Source organism: Apteryx rowi, unplaced genomic scaffold (genome assembly GCF_003343035.1).
Source record: "Apteryx rowi isolate R43461 unplaced genomic scaffold, aptRow1 scaffold_540, whole genome shotgun sequence".
Taxonomy (NCBI): domain Eukaryota; kingdom Metazoa; phylum Chordata; class Aves; order Apterygiformes; family Apterygidae; genus Apteryx; species Apteryx rowi.
The window spans coordinates 591080-608480 of NW_020450806.1; the positions used below are offsets into that span (position 1 = coordinate 591080).

Below are 17401 nucleotides of genomic sequence, written 5' to 3' on the forward strand. Positions count from 1 at the left end.
CAGTCTGTATTCTCTTCCTGTAGGCTGCACAGTCAGTGCTGATTTCCCTTTTTGAACTCAATACGCCAGAGTTTACAATGCTGTTAGGTGCTTTACCAAAAACATTTCAGGATGGAGCCACAAAGCTTCTCCACAATCATCTGCGAAACACAGGCAACAGTGGTCAGGTATTTACACCTCTTAAATTATTCTTTCTGAAGTTACTGGGTTTTTGGGGGGGGTGTGGGGGGGGAGGTTCCAACATAACTGTATTTCAGTAGTTGTTTGTGAGAGGGACAAAATGAGGGGGAGTGGAGGGGCTCAATCCTAGGTGGCACACTGTCTTAATAATAGCAGGTATTGCTCTTTGTAGAATGCCCTCATCTCTTTTTTCCTCCAAAGGTTGATAATTTTTTCAGTGTGCATTGCTTCCAAGTAAAGTGACTTATTAAGTTTGAATGTGCTATTTAAGAGTAGTTTATCTTGTACTTCAGTCAGTACAAAGTTATACCTGATTGAAGTTATTGGTAACTGGTTAGCCAGTCCTAGAAATTAAATAGAACTTGTTTAAATGTTTCTGGGCACTAGAGAATAAATACAGTAATAGGTTCAAAGGGAAGCTGAAGTCCTACTAGAGTATGTTTTCTTCTCCTCCAGGGATCCATGGGAAGTCCTTTAACAAGACCTACTCCACGCTCACCAGCCAGTTGGTCAAGTCCCCTCACGTCCCCAACCAACACATCACAGAATACTCTGTCACCAAGGTAACGTAAGTCTGTGGTATAATTTTCTGCATCTAGGGCTTCATTAACTGTTGCCCAAAATTGTAACCCCAACTGCGAAAGCATGGAGAGAAATTCACAGAAAAGTGCCAGATACTGAAAAATTACCCTGTACCTCCACAGAATGATGGCACACTGGGATGGCTTAGCCTCCCTGAAGGGTCTGATGAATGCCAGAGCTGGCCTGAGGTGGGAAAGGACTGCGCACTTAGGGGTGCGAATGGGATAGTGAGAGAAGGGAGGGAAGTGTTCAGGGAGATTCTCTTTCTGTCTGTAGCAAATGTTAGAGTAGCTCAGTTAGGTCGTCAAACCATACTTTGATTTTAGAGAGACTAAAAAGGAAGAAGTTCATAAATGTTCTGGTCCTTAACTTTGTGGTATCAATTTTGCCAGTTAAGTGGATTTTATAAGTTTTGGTTTTGGCAATAAACTTAATGTGGAAACTGATTAATTGATTTTATTACTTTGATACTCTTGTTTTAGAAAGAGGGAACAGTATAAAATTTCTAGTTGTTTCATATTTGTTAGAGTAAAACAACTTTGGGCAGATGCTGCTATGTAATGCAGCTCTTCATTATCTAGCCAGTCCTAGCGCTTTCTATGTCACTGGCAGTACACTTAAACGATAACAAATACGCTGCACTTAATACGGTACACTTTAGTATGTGGAGAGCCAGCTCTCCTCCTCACCATGTTTCAAGAAAAATAATAATTTCATTAATATTTCCTGAGTCTCTGTCATTCCAAGTTAATGTTAATTAAAAACATGAGGTCAAAAAATAAACCCTTCTTAATTCCAATGTCTTGTCCGTGGCCCACAGTGCATTTGACTATGACACAGAAAATATGAATTCTGAAGATATTTACAGTTCTCTTCGTGGAGTCACTGAAGCCATTCAGAATTTCAGTTTTCGTAGTCAAGAAGATATGAATGAGCCTGTGAAACGAGATTCCAAAAAAGATGATGGCGATTCGGTGAGTATCGAAACTCAGTGCATCTTGGTATCAGCAAACCAAGCCAAAACCTGCTTTATTACGTATAAAGCATCATTTTAACTAGGTTTATGTATTATGACTTCTGTAATGGAACATCTCTCCTAAATCACTTCAGAACTTTAGAAGAATACATTTGTAGTCTTAAAACACACTTTGGAAATGTAGATACTAATTACAAGTAGTATTAGCTGTTGGTTTATTTAAAATGTTAGCAATTTTAAAATGGATTATCTTGCCAATCAGTTGGGCCTCTATTTTCATTTGAGAGGCATATATCTTGCTATATGTTTTTCTAAAGTCTTTTGGTTCATTCCATACAAAACCTAGAGTTTTTTCAGTGTTGCATGCACTATGTTAAACTTCTGTGTCTATGGAACTTTGGCTTTCAGATATGTTGAGCTTGCCAAATACTTATATGCTTAAACATGGTTTTAATTAATTAGCATCAAACTTCTGAGATCAAATATAGACAGCTGTTCCTAGTTTGTGATCTTTTGGGTTTTTTTGGATTATGTACTTTTTTTTTTTTTTTTTTTGAAAGCTAAGTATTTTAACTGCTAGGGAACTGTTGCTAAGATTTCTTGTCTGAAGAGTGAACTTGAAAAAGTTAATTGGGGAATATTAGGAAACGTTTTGGAACTTGTAAGTTGTTGCTGTGTAGACAAAATAGAGATGCAGTGAATTGAAAAGCGCAGTATGTTCTTATATGCTTGTATGGTATTTCTTCTCCTGCAGATTTGCAGTGCATCTGGAATAGTGGACCTGCGAGCAGGAAGTGGTGTCAGTGATACAGGCCGAACGGCTCTCGATAACAAAACGTCTTTACTAAACACAATGCCTCCCCACTCCTCGCCACGTTCACGAGATTATAACCCATACAACTATTCAGATAGTATAAGTTCATTTAATAAATCTGCTTTGAAAGAAGCCATGTTTGATGATGATGCAGAGCAATTTCCTGATGGTAAGCTTCAGACTGCATCCTTTGCTAGAAAGAAAATGGTGAGATTTTTCCATGTTTTAGCTCAGTCTCTGAATTCATCATTAGCTGTGTATGTAAAAGCCTTTGAAAGAGGCAGCACAAGTGTTGCAAATAATGTATTATAAATTAGTTTATTTGTTAGTAATCCTGCTGAGTGATGATGTGAGATTGCTTGATCTTTGTAGATGTGAGGGGAAAAATGAGTTAATTACTTAACTATATAGTATACTTCTGATAGCAGATTCTACAGCAGGATTGTCAATGTAAATTTACTTACCAGATTGTTTTATGATCAGGAGGGGAGAAAAAAAAAAAAAAAAGATTTACACCAAGGAAATAAAACTGGATCAAACCAGTTTTGGAATTAGGTGAAAGATTAAATATTTTGTTAATAATGTATTGGTATTTGAAACAGTATGTTGGTATTTTCTATTGAGTAAACATTCTTTAACAACAACAACAACAACAACAAAAAAACAGCCTTAACCAGGAAGGTGGTTCATTTAGCCTCTTGGCTAAAGAAAACTTAGGTTGTTGTTTTGTAGGCTTCTAAAGCTTCTCTTTAATATTTCCTAGTATATTTCTGGGTAATTTTTTATAGCTAAATATTGGACAGAGGGGTTAAGTAATGATGCTTTGGAGAAGTAGCAGGTGTTTCTGATGATTTGGTGTACCATCCATGATTGATATTTCATATTCAGTTATAGATTAAACTCAGTTTTTAATTAAACTAAGTTCTTATTAGCGATTGGCAAGTGGATTTCCCTCTTTCTGTTTTCCTCTGCTATTAAGCAATGATGTGTTATAGAAGCTTTTGAAAAACAAAGCTATTTTCTGTCATTGCGTTGTGTTCAGTTACCAATATTTAGTAATTCCTTTCAAAGTGAGATTAATGTTATCTTAATGTGAAAAATTTGTATGTTTTTAGCTTTATTTTTGCAGAACACCCATTTCGTATCAGAAAAGTTGCTATCAATTGGTTTTAAGTTTACATTAGATTAAAACCAGATCCAAATAAAAGTGCATTTCTCTTTGTAGTTCATTTCCTCTTCTGCTTAGTAAAGAAGTACATGACAAATTATGATCTTTTTAAAAGGACTTGGGGGGGGGGAACTTTATAAATAATGTCATGTAAATATCAATAATTAAATACCCTTGTCATATGTATACAGAGCCAGTATGTTGTCAAATTCTGGATTACAATGATGCTATTGTTACATGGGATAATTCTCTCTATACCTTCTGACAACATGCCATTTGTGGATACTGTATTAAACCAACTGATAAAACCTATTTAACAAATCAGACTTTCTGGGAAATGACTTTCATGCACATAGTCAAATGCACTTTTTTTTTTCCCAGCAAAATGTGTGTTGTCAGATAATTATCACTTACTCAACATTCAGTTCATTGATTTTTTTATTTATTTGCCATCTGGAGCTGTTTCTGAGAGCCATTAATATAACAGCAGTTATGCATAGGGGAGATTAATTTTTCTTTTCTTATGTGTGAACATTTTCATGAAGAAACACCAAAATATAATTTGATTAAAAAAAGTCTATAAGCTTTTGTTAAGATTTGGTTATGAATCACATTCTGATATTCTCATGTCTCACTAGTGTGTAAAATCTGTAATTTCTCAATTTTTAGTCAGTTTATATTTACACTGCGTGTACATTATTGACTGCTAACTGCTATTGTCTGAAAATCTTGAATTTTCTTTCTTCGTGCCAAAGTTAGCTTGGATTTTTAAATATTCAGAAAAGCTTCTGTGAACAACTCTTAACTGTGTATATCCTGTGGCCTTTGCTCTCTTAAAAGTTCCATTTCCAGTTTAGGTTAAGATACAGTAACTACTGGCAGAGACAGAGAAGCTATTTTCTAGTTCCGTCTCAAGCTTATCAAACATCCTTACATAAGAATATGTGTTAGTTTAACAGAAGAGTGGGTTTAATTGGTTTTATTTGTTTGTTTGTTAAATCCCACAGAATACTAAAGAATCTATGCTCTGCCAGGGTGTTCTGGTTTAGTAAAAGCTCAGAACTGGCTGGAGTGAAGTTTCCCAGTCCAGTAGTGGTCTGTGCTGACTGGAGTAGCAGTATAATGTATTATTTAGGTCTCCCCTTTAATGGGTTTTAACAAAATACTTTCATTCTTATGTTCACTCTTAGTTATACTGTGTATGTTCTGTAATTGTTGTATTAGTTTTAGAACTTTAGCTGGGATAATTTTGAAAAGCTTGGCATGAAAAAAGATATCCTTGGCAAAACACTTAGTGTATACACTTTCACATACACTAAGGAATTGCATACTTTTCCCATAAACCTGCTGGACCAGAGGCTTCTGAACACTGTATAGTCTGTCATAGCTGAGCTTAGGGGCTGGTAGGAGTAATATATGCATTAAGGCTGAGAAGAGTGCTGCCTGGCTGCTTTGGAGTCACCAGCCTTCCTAGAGTGAGTGGCACCACTGGAAAAGGTAAAGCAAAGGTGGATTGCAGGGGAGCATTTTGTCATTACTTTCACGTCTGCACTTTAAGAGCTTGGCCAGAAGTCCTGTTTGTACTGGACTCCCAGCTGTCTTCTCGTCTCTTACTGGCAGAAAGACATGGAAATACAGCACTAGATGGGAACACAGTAGCTGGTTATTTAGTCCAGCCAGCAGCACTGAGGCATGAAAATGTGTTCTGCAGACATTTGTCTAATGGTTAAAAATCTCCAGTGGAGGAGATACCACAGTGTACCTGAAATGGCTATTTGAGTGTTTTGCCTCACTTAACAATGAAAAGGTTTTCATAGTAGCAGCCTAAATCTTCCAAGCACCACCACTTTTTTCCAGTGGAGATGCCCTTTATCTGAAGCATAAGGGAACTTGCCTTTTTAAGTCACTTTTCAGACTCCTTGAAAGCAGTCCACAGCCTCTGACTGAAAATGGATATTCCTCTCTCAGCAAACTCATTTCTTTCAGCTTTTTTCCATAGATTGTGTTTTCCAAATGTCTTCCTCTTTAACTGACACTTTGTATCTGGGCTTAAGATTTCTGCTTGTGTGTCTTGCCTTACACTTGTCATTATTGACTTTCATCTTTTTTATTTCAGACCATTCCTCTGACTTATCAAGATCCTTTTGAATTCTTGTCCTGTTCTCCAGAACTTTTGCAACTGCTCTTAAATTGATTTCATTTACAGATTCTATATATGCTCTCCATATTCTATCATTAACAAAAGCATCAAACAGAACCAGGCCCAGGACAGTCCTGAGCAGGGACAGCACATGTATCCTCCTAGATTAATAGAAAACTATTTATAGTACGGTCACTATTTGGAAGTGATTCATCAGGCTTTGCACCCAATTTGTTGGCTTTTTTTCGGGCATGTTTCCTTAGTTTCTGTATTAAGAAGCCACATGTGACAGTGGCAAAACCTTTATTATAGAGTCAAGATATATCTTCATTTCTCCTTCTAACTCCTATATCATATATCTCGTCAAAGGATAATATTAGCACTGGAACAGGTTGCCCAGAGAGGTGGTGGAATCTCCATCCTTGGAGATATTCCAGAGCTGGCTGGATGCGGTCCTGGCCAACTTGCTCTAGGTGACCCCACTTGAGCAGGGGGGTTGGACTAGATGATCTCCAGAGGTGCCTTCCAACCTCAACCATTCTGTGATTCTGTGCCTGGTTTGAGAAGAGATGTTCCTTGTCAAATACTTGCTATATATTTATCTTGTTCAAAGACAGGGGTTGCATCTGCTTCTTCTTGTTTATATTTTATTTTCTTTCTGAAAGAGAAACTTTGAGTACTTTGAATACAGTTTCTTTTACACCTCTCCTTTCTCATCTGGAGAGTGTTTAGAAATGAAACACTGGGTGCTACATGGGAATAGAAAACACAGGCCATGAAGGCACGCTAACTTGATTGTCTCCATGTTTTTCAGGAATTGCAGCTATCTCCTCAGCTAACAGATCTTCTTTCCTCTGCTTATCCCTGGATAGACATGGCTGCTGCCTTCTCCTCTCCTTTCCCCCAATATATTCAAATTGCCACTTCCTTCATTCTGATATTTCTACAGTGAGAATAACTTTATTTAGGCAGATATGGCTTGCTTTGCTAATTGTCAATAATGCTCAATATGCTTTCTTCAAAATAGGGTTCACTATAGTTGTAGTCCTCACAGGTTGGTCGAACTAGTATAATAGTTGTGGTAATAAAAGTAATGATCTTGCTTCTTTAAAATGGGTTGTCCATTCTGCTCATCTGCACTAATTAATAACTCACATAATGCAGCTGCAGAATGCAATTTCAGTCTGTCCTTTAGGCAAACATTAATGATCCATTTAGAGAATTTGGAAAGCATGCATTAATATAGAGGCAATAGATGTGCTTGCAGGAAAAAAAAATGTTTCTACTTTCAGGTGTTTGTGTTCTTGATTATTCATCCAAAACAGAATGCAAATAGAAACATTGGGTACAAAAACAGTGATTGTTTTTAAAGATAGTTGCTGTGTGGTAGGTATTTTCCAGAGGTAGTATTGAATTCTGAATTCAGAATTTTATTCTTCTGAATTCAGCTTTTATTAGTTTCTGCTTTGTCGTAGCATTTATAATTTACACTATTGAATATAGTAATAATGTTAAAGAGCTGTGGTTCCTCAGTATATGATCTCATAAATTTGTTATGGAAAATACTTTTCTTGTATATTAGTAAAAGAAAATAATTTTAGGAAAAGATGCAGATATGGGAACATTTGAATTTTGCTATTACTGTTTGCCCTCTGAAAGAAAATTTTTGTCCAAACTTTCAAACTTCTTCTTTTGCATTTCTGTTAATTTATCCAAAAGTCTCAATGCAAAGGTGGAAGCTATATGTTTTTCTTTCTTAAAGGCTGAAATGGTCTAGGCAATGGAATAAAGGCAACAACTTGATATTTCATTCCCTGTAAGACCAGTTTTAAGAGTGAGAGCTTACAGATCGTCCTGTTTGCAGGCCAATGTTTACAAATATGATCTTGTTACTGCTGTCTTTTTCGTCATCATAGAATCCTCTCTGTAGCTGAAACTTAAAAAAACCCTCCAGAGCTGTCCTGTAATGACTGTTACTAGGATAACAGTTATTCTGTGGAAGGGCTTAACTGGCTTTTGTTTGCTTCTACTTCAGCTATTTTATACCAAATACTGCTCTTGTGACACTTATTCTTTTTTTGTTAAAAGTCTAGATACTGCTGTGGAAACATGGCTTACAAAATTCTAAGCAAGTTTTTCTCATTAAAGGAGAAAACACAAATCTCTCTTCCTGGATGGTAGGGTTATATACTTTAGGTATAGATCAGATTTAAAGGGATTCAGAGAATTTACCACCTTTGAGTACTGGAAGAGTAAAATTTAAATCAGTTTATCTAAGTTTGGTTTGTGGGTTTTTTTGCTGTGTCTCTGTAGGATTTTTTTGTGTGTGTGTGATTGTAAGCTTATTCAGGAATGTTGACTGCACTGAAAATATATTAGTCAAGTAGTAATTTTCTCAGACAAATTTGGGGAAAAATAAAAGCAGGTGGATTTTAAGGCTGGCCATCCTAGAAAGTATCTTTGAGTTATACAGGAGATGCTCATATTTATTTTCACAAATTGAGAAATTTTTTTGTATATTCCTTTTTAACAGAGCCTCCCATGGACCATTCTGATCTGGTTGCAGAGTTACTGAAAGAATTATCAAACCATAATGAGAGAGTTGAAGAAAGAAAAGCTGCCCTGTATGAGCTCATGAAGTTAACTCAAGAAGAGTCTTTTGGTGTTTGGGATGAGCATTTCAAAACAATACTACTTCTGCTGCTTGAAACACTTGGAGACAAAGAGGTAAATTCAGATTAATCCAGTTTAGAACATTAACAAAGCACAATTTTTATTTTCAGCGTCTTTGGAGTTTGTATGGGTAGGAGGGGCAGGATAGAGTTTGTAGGAGGGGCACAAGTCTCAGCTAGTCTTGAAAAACAAAAACTTTCTTATGGCAATTGACAAATGAAAATAATGAAAATATGAAACCTGAATGCCCCAGTGGTGAAAAGGGTATCAGCGATACTTACCTTCTCAAGTCTTACTCGTTGATTCCCATGTGATAGATTGCAAGAAATATTTTTCACTGGGCTTTCACAGAGCTTACCTGTTCATAGCCCTAGTAGACTTGAAATATCAAAACATCATGTATGGGGAAAGCATTTAAAAAATGAGYGGTTTCTAAAATGCAGTAATGATCACTGGAAAGACCCTTCAAGTTCAATATAAATATATTCTATAAGGGCCATCATTTTTAAATTACTGAGGTTCAAAATGATACTAATACCTCTTTTTTGCTCTGAAAAATTTCTCAACATCTTTTGAAAAATAGTGATTTGTGATGTTGATGCTAAAGGTTTTATCAGCCCTTACTTGGGTAAAATTGTATGCAATTCTGCAACTTTTGGGTAGCACAGATAACTCAATTAGTTTGGTGACATGTTTATGATATACTACCTGAATTATTTGCAGAAAGAAAGAGCAGGGTGAGCCACTGAAGTTTTTTTTTTTTTCCCTAGCTGTATTTGTTACACTTGGTTCGTACAATATACAGATAGAGCATAGTCTAATTAATATTTTTCTGTTATCAGACTTCTCCAATGGCCAAACAAATGATAAAATATGTCTATTTAGAGATACGTAACTTACTTATTTTAAATATTTAATCTTTAGCATGCAATCAGAGCTTTGGCATTGAAAGTTCTAAGGGAGATTCTAAGAAATCAGCCAGCAAGATTTAAAAATTATGCAGAGCTCACAATCATGAAGACATTAGAAGCCCATAAGGATCCTCATAAGGAGGTTAGTAATTATTTATTCTGTTTAAAGTTATGACAAAATATTTCAGAATGAAACAGCTGTGTTATGTCCAGAAAATGTTTGAGAAATCGGTCAGATCTTACTAAGAAAGTAATTTGTTTAATAATCAAGTATTCGAGCATTATTAGTTAATAAAGGTTAATTAGAGTTAATAAAGTTAATAAGAGGGAAAAAAATGCAGTTTTATAAGCCCTGAGATGCTTTACATCACCCTAATAAAAATTGTCTTGGTTGCTGTCTGAAGAGCATATAGAGCAGTACCCAGTTATGTCATTATAGCGCATCAAGGAGCAACTGGAGGGAGTTTTTTTCCCTGTATGACATCTTAAGCCAGTTGTTTGTATCCTGGAGCTCTAAAACAAGTTTTGGGATTTCATTAAGGTGCATGGTTGAGAGAAGGGATGGAACATAGCAAAGAAATATCAGCCCTTTCCATTTTTAGCCAGCTCTGCACTGTTAGAGAGCATGGCTTTGAACGTTGTTAGGAGAGAGAATGCAGGAAGATATAAAAGAGAAGAGAGCTGGCTGTGGGCCAAGAATAGGGAGGGAATTCAGAAGCAGAAGACATGAAGTAGTTGAATTATAACTGTAATCTTACTCAGAAATACTTATTTTGAGTGCGGTGCACACATGCATGACAAAGCATAATGCATTGGTACATATTAGAAACATGAATACAGTAACCACCCAGATATTAAGTGGTTCACATAAGTATCACTGATGTTATGTGAAAAAGCTAGGTTTAATATTAGACAAATACATCCTCTCCTCCCCCTGCACCCAGTTCAAGGATGTGTACTCTGTGTGGAGCTTACTGTGGAGTTGCAGGTTTTGAAGTTTGACTGCAGTTCTTCCTATACCAATAGCTTCTCTCACTCTTCTGATATTCATTCCCCCCCCATCCTCTAATTTTTTTCATACACTGTATTTATGACTGTTTTCTCCCCATCTCTGTTTCCCTGCTTCTTCTCTCATTTTCCTATGTATGAGTGAAAGAAAAGGGGACAGGGATGGAGAGAAACAGTTTAGGAAGCTCTTTCTCTTCAGCACCCCCTGAGCACAATGGTAAGAGAATGAATGTCTTGGCTTACCCATTTCTTGCCCAGAAAGGATGGGGGTGAATACTGATTCTGAGCGAATCCAAAGCAGAACTTCCTGATACATCATTGATCCAGGTGTTTGTCAGCTGGCAAATGCCACAGCTGCACAAACATGAAGATCAGAGATGAATTTTGACTATTGTACCCATGCTATATCCCGAGTTTCTGTACCTTTTGACTTCCTACCTAATTACTCTTGTTTTACTATATTCTGCAGGCTTTAAGAACTCTGTCTTGGTAGTTCCTTTCCAACATAAAGGCGGAGGAACAGCTAGACTTAACTTCTTGAAGCAGTGATTTAGGCATGTCATTGAACAGTTTTTGAAATGAACATGAAAACATGCCTTGTCGGTGATCAAAGACCTAATGAGCAATAATGAATGGTAACACAAGAAATTGTAGATTTAGAAAGGTGGTGAAATTTCAAGAAGTAGTTGAAGGTTGTTGCGGAATAGAGAGATTTCAGATCTGATGCAACAGTCATTGTCAGGCAGGTTTGGAGAGTGCTGCTATCTGTTTTGCTCAGGATGTATTATTAGTCATAGAATATTGAAAAGAGCTTCGTTTCTAGAAAAGTGTTATGTCCAACAGTTGTACCTTGCATGCAGATTTTCAAAAAGTCTCTTGAATTCATGTATTTTTAAGTATTGTAGATCTGTTGAGATGATATGGAACCATAATTTTTTTTTCCCCCCAGAAACCATTACTGACAGAACACTGACTACAGCAATTATGTCTTGTAATTCATTTTTCCATGTCTTTACTTATTCTTTCAACAGGTGGTGAGATCTGCCGAAGAAGCTGCTTCCATGCTGGCCACTTCCATTAGCCCTGATCAGTGCATCAAAGTTCTTTGTCCAATTATCCAAACTGCAGATTACCCCATTAATCTGGCTGCAATCAAAATGCAGACAAAAGTCATAGAGAGAGTATCTAAAGAAACCCTTACTCAGCTTTTGCCCGAGATTGTGCCAGGTTTAATACAGGTAAAAAATGGAACACAACATATGTCAGAATTACGGAGATTATTTTCAAATAATATCACTTGGCTCTCATAAAGGATTTCTTCGTCTGATTAGGTGATTGCTGCTTTGGTCCAAAATAATTCAGATATTGGGAACAGTATCTTTGTCAAGTAGCTAAATAGTAACTGTGGTAAGGAATCAAAGGAGATCTAGGTAAAAATATAAAGTACTGGCTGTAGTTAAGCTTGGTAAATACTTCTAGTTATAAGATAGTTTTCTGTTGTTTGTAACTTTTCCAAGTTCTAATCGTTTAGTCTGAAATTGTCAATGCTGTATGTGTGTCTAATTCAAGGGTTTTTTTGTTTGGTGTTTTGGGGAGGCAAGAGGAAAGGCCGGGGGGATTTTAATTAAAAAAATCAGAAGTTTCTTTCCCTATATCCAGCTTATCAAGAGCTGAGATATGTCAATCTGCATGTGATTGACAGGGACTTTTCAGGGTTTGACGGCTGAATTCTGCAGATGTTCTGTCTTTAATGGTTGCAGTCTCATCGCACATCTGTAAGAAGGCCAAGGTGGAGCAGGGGCCTTGGGGGGCAGGCTTTTGAGGAGGGGGTGTAAGGGAGAGGGCCGAGGTGAACTACTAGGAATGTAGCAATAGAAACAAAAGTCTTAAGGTGGGAGTTAGGAAAAGAATTTTTGCCTCTTAAGCGAATGCTTCCTTCAGAATATGGAAGCTCTAAATTTGTGGTCTTCTGCTTTAAATAAATATYGTTATAATCTAGAACTGTTTCTCTTATGTTCTCCCCTACTGTGTGTCAACATAGAGCATGATAGCAGCTCTGCTTTCACAGTGTAACTTATGAACAGGAACATATTGGCTTTATTTTCAGTCTGGAAAGTGACTGTCAACGGTGATTCAGAAGCAGAATTCATTTTAAGTGCATGCCCTGTATTTGCTTGGTTTTTTGCTGTTGGAATGCTTCATTGGGCTACCTTAGCATTCATTTACTGTAGATTTTAATGTATTTATCATAAGGATAAGTAAATAGCTTTGAGGCTTTTAATGATTAACTAATAAGCTATTAATTTTATTGCTTTCTAGGGTTATGATAATTCAGAGAGCAGTGTTCGTAAGGCATGTGTTTTCTGCCTTGTAGCCATTCATGCAGTAATTGGTGATGAACTAAAACCACATCTCAGTCAACTCACTGGCAGTAAAGTAAGTAAAAGATACCATATAAAAAAATCTTGGTCCATAATTGCATGTATGCATTTGCATTTTGATTGCAAATCTCATAAATTTTATATTTGAATAAAAATATCAAGGCTGCTGAAACCCTCAGACAGAGGATCAATGTAATGTTAGCGTAAATGATTCAAAACTGAAAATCCATACATCTTTAGATACTTATACAAGTGCATGAACTTTAGCATTAAAAGAAATACTAAATTATATCATATTTCTTGCTGCCTTATAGTAGATGTAGTTGCATACTATCAGAGGCCAAAAACTTTAAATATATATATATATTTTGATATTTTAAACATGCTTGAGTTCACTGTCATACTTTTAATATGAAATAGTGATCTCTCATTGTGTTTTTCATGCAATTGTAGGTTGGAAAGCAATAAATATAATATGCAGATGTTATATGCAACAGCTTCATCTGTTCTCCCTGCCTGTTCTTTTGCTTTTATCAGTCCTTTCGTTACCTCTTTTTCAAAAAAAAAACTAATTCAGGAGATTTATAGTTTTTTCGACATCTCTTGCATACTGTCTTCCCCCCCCGCCGCCCCCCCCAATGCAAACAGCTGTATTTTAATTGCGAATCCGTTTGTCCTTGGGAATAGAACAGGACAATTAATTTTGTATATCTTATTCTAAGACAGTTGTTTCTTAAAAAATGCTATCTGGCAGTGATTATGTTGAATGTGATTCTAGACAGTATTGGAAGCTTTAGTAAGTAAAAAAATATATATATATATCAACAACTCAAATATTTAGAGACTTAAAACCTCAACAGTATCTTAAAAGAAAAAAAAGCTAGCTTATTCAGAATGGCATTGTAATTTTGGAGAATAATCCATCTATCCTAATCCAGATACCATAGGTTTTTTTGGTTTTTAACATCTTTAGTGAAGCTTGATCAGTTTCTCCTTGTGACAAATTTTGCCGTGTTTGAGGTTTTCATTGGCAAGTATTACCTTTGAATCAACTACATAAAACATAATTTTTCTTTTGGGAAAAAGAAAATGTTTTAATGATCCCTTCAGTGTAGCATTGCTGTAGGCTACAGTAAAGAGTTCAACTGTACAGTTTGTGAATACTAACCAAGTGAATTTCTGGCTTAAATTTTCAGATGAAATTATTGAACCTCTACATTAAACGTGCACAAACAGGCTCTGGACCAGGGGATGCAACAGCAGATGTATCTGGACAAAGCTAATGAAGCTGACAAGAGTGAACCAGGTCTCTTAAAGAAAGGGCAAGACCCTCTTCAGTGAAAGGAGAATTCTTACACACAGTTTTGGAACTCTTTTTTTTCTGTTTTTTTTTTTTGTTTTTTTCTTTAACCAATGGCTGTCCTCAGCCTGCATGTGACTGTTGCAATAGAGTTATTCCAAAACCAAGAAAAAACAGTATTAACATCAGTTGATCAAAACAAAATAAAATTTAAAAATAATCTAATCCATTAGTTTTCCTGTTCGCAATCCTCTGTGTCTTCCCATTAACTTTTGCCAGTGTTACTGTATTAAAATTTTTTTTAATGCTAATTAAACAAGTATGCTTTAAGCTTCAGAAGTTAAAATATAAATTCTGTTGCTTTCATTCAGCTGCAGATAACATTGTTTTTATTGCTATTTTGTTTGAGTATCATGTCCTTTGCTAGAAACAAGAAGTGATGTGAAACAAGGCAGGTCTAGTCTGAACTGCAGTGAGACTCAGTCACTGTGTTGGTGGTTCATCTTATTTACAGCTTGTTTGGGATATTCTGGAGATTGAGAAATATGCCTATAAAAAAAGCTGGATTGATCCAGTTCTGTAAAAGTGATATTGTTCATTGGTTGTATGTTTGTTGCATAAATAAGAATTTAGTGTGAACAGTAGAGGACTAGTACAACTAGTACCTCCTAATGTGGAAGACAGCCCTTTCAGGGTAGCATTGCCGAACTGGTGATAGTGTGGCAGTCTGCTTTTTAGCAGCAGAGTTAATGGTCACTTGATGGATGTGAACCATCCTTGTCACCTTTCGTTCTTCAAGCAGGATGCTTCAGACTGGAGTGCTCTGCCCAAGCATGCTCAGTATGTATTTATCTTTATCACTAGAATGTTTCCTCTCAACCTAATTGCTGGAACCAGTAGTCTTGTATTGTAACTCACATGGGATTTTATGACAACAGTGCAGAAAACAACTTACTCGTTACCTTCCTAAAAGCACCAAGGTTTTCTGCATTGAATTTAAATGGGAGGGAGGGGGAATAGTCACAAATGCTATGGATCTTGCCACCTTTTAATTTAAAAAGTATATATTTTGGATGAGTTGGGAAAGCTGCACCAAACTACTTGCATGGTTTTCTTGAATAGCATCCTCAAGACCCATCTGGATTAAGGTGTGGAAATGTTTCCAGGGTTTGTTTTTCCATTTTTTGAAAGAGAGTTAGTTTATTGTGAATAATGGTTCTTTGTATTTATGAACTTGATAATGGAAAGAGAGAACAAAAATCAAGTAAATGTGTCCCTAAATGTTGTCTTTTTCTTCTTTTTCTTTCTTTTTTTATTTTTTGGTCTTGGATATAAGCAACAAGCTAATTAACTGAGAACTGGGATGAAATAGACCCTTCCTAGGAATGGTGGAACTTTTTTTTTTTTTTYTTTGACTGTGATGTTGTCTAGTTATAGAAAGTGTATCCTGATAAGAGAGAAAATAGCAGTGCCAAGGATGATGATCTATGCTAGGCTAAAATTCTCTCTACCTCTTCAGGGTGACTAATTTTTGAATGAGCTGCTGCCTATAGCACCCAGTGGAAGAACTATCTACAGAAATTCTTCTTTATTTCTTTTTTTTCAAATTACCACTTAATGTGTATTCAAAACTCTATTCTTCAACATGCAGCCAAATATCCTAAGAAACTACTTACACACTTTACTTACTAGATACCCTGAAAAACAAAACTGAATAAAAATGAAGTCAGATGCTTGTAGTTACATGAAAGGTTGTTTTCACTTCAGTTTGAAGTGAATCTGATAGAAAAAGTTGAGATATGGTTGTTAAAAAAACAATGTCGTTGCAGAGATTTATTCTATTGGAGGAAAAGTTGTAGAAACATAGGTAAAGACTTAAAACAAGACTGTCATAACTTGTCACTAGCCCTTTTTAGCAGCTACATCAGGAAAATAGTATCTCCTCTTTCTTTCCTTTGTTATATGTAACATTCTTGTTGTTTTCTACTGTTTAATTACATTGTGTATTTATAGTTCTATGCTTACCATTGTGCATATACTGGCAATAAAATGTACATAACATTACTTTAAAAAATTGGCAATGTATACATTCTGGTTTTCTGTTTTATTTGATCACATGCTATTAAAAAATTATAAATGTCATTGATACAACATTGGTTTAAAAAAAAATCTAAAGAATCTTCCAGTTTTGTGTGTCCAAATAATGTTTTTTTAGATACTCTGTTACTAGAGCTGTCTTGGCATTAGAAAACATGCTGTTAATACCAGTCTGCCAGGCAAAAAGAATGTTTTTTAGAAATTGAGTAAAATCTTTATGATCACCAGATTTCATTCATTTAGGCAAGCTTCTTGTTTACTTAATTTATGTGTACATTATTTATACATTGTGGGTGTGGTTTTTAGTATTTTTAAAACATTTTTTCAATTGAAGATCTTGCAATGTACATTTCAGTGATATAAAAAAAATCGGTTAAAAACACAGATTCTAAGTTTAATAGGCTTGTGTGTTAATCCTGCTTTTTCTACAGGTAATACTTATTTTCAAGGGATCATTTCAAGATGACTTTGCTGTTTGCCTTTGTTTGAAGATGTTATTCCATACTGCAAAAATAAGTGTATTGAAACATACAGTATATCTTCTGACCAAATATATTATTTTTTTCTTATGTGTAAACAAAAAGGAAAAAAAATGCTATAAAAGTTGGTCAGAGATGTTTTCATCCCACATAAGATTGAAAGTTTTTGTTCCAGGTACAGGGAGGGAAGATGTTTATAAGAAATTGGTTGGTCAGTTATTCTTCCAAATAATCTTTAAATATTGGAAGCGTAGATATCCCATGTACTTAAAAGCCTGAATGTAATATATTTAGATGAATCTTTCAATTATGATATGACTGTTTTTGTTTCTAACAAAAGTGAGGCTGCTATGCATGGATAAAATCTGCTTTATAGTAAATCAAGCCATCAGAATGTAAGAATTTGCAACAAAATGCTTTCCACTGCAACCAGGTATCAGATTCACTGCAATACTTCTGCTTTCATTTCCTATGTTATAAGTAGACATTAGCTTAATTAAATTGGAATTATCGTTAGTCATGCCTTATGTTCATGCTGGAGGTGCTTTCTCTAATGGATTAGTATAAAGATCTAGAAGAAAATTAAGTTACGGTTCTTTTTCAGAAGGAATTTCTTTGTGTTCTTTCTAATATTCTCTAAAGATTAAGTCACTGTTGCAATGATTTGAATGCTGAAATGTGGTTCTGAAAAG

General features: G+C 35.6%; 1 protein-coding gene across 12 annotated transcripts in view; it reads left to right on the forward strand.

The window, feature by feature from the left end:
• The window catches only part of CLASP2 (cytoplasmic linker associated protein 2), a 153306-nt gene extending 137096 nt beyond the window's left edge, over nt 1–16210 (forward strand). For all 12 annotated transcript variants that reach the window (XM_026081301.1, XM_026081289.1, XM_026081295.1 and 9 more), the window contains 9 exons: nt 24–167; nt 637–743; nt 1583–1736; nt 2493–2721; nt 8394–8587; nt 9458–9586; nt 11484–11690; nt 12772–12888; nt 14030–16210. In XM_026081301.1, the coding sequence (XP_025937086.1) occupies nt 24–167; nt 637–743; nt 1583–1736; nt 2493–2721; nt 8394–8587; nt 9458–9586; nt 11484–11690; nt 12772–12888; nt 14030–14116 (1368 nt within the window). In that variant the 3' untranslated portion in view covers nt 14117–16210. The remainder of the gene's footprint in view (nt 1–23; nt 168–636; nt 744–1582; nt 1737–2492; nt 2722–8393; nt 8588–9457; nt 9587–11483; nt 11691–12771; nt 12889–14029) is intronic.
• The last annotated feature ends 1191 nt before the right edge of the window (nt 16211–17401 follow it).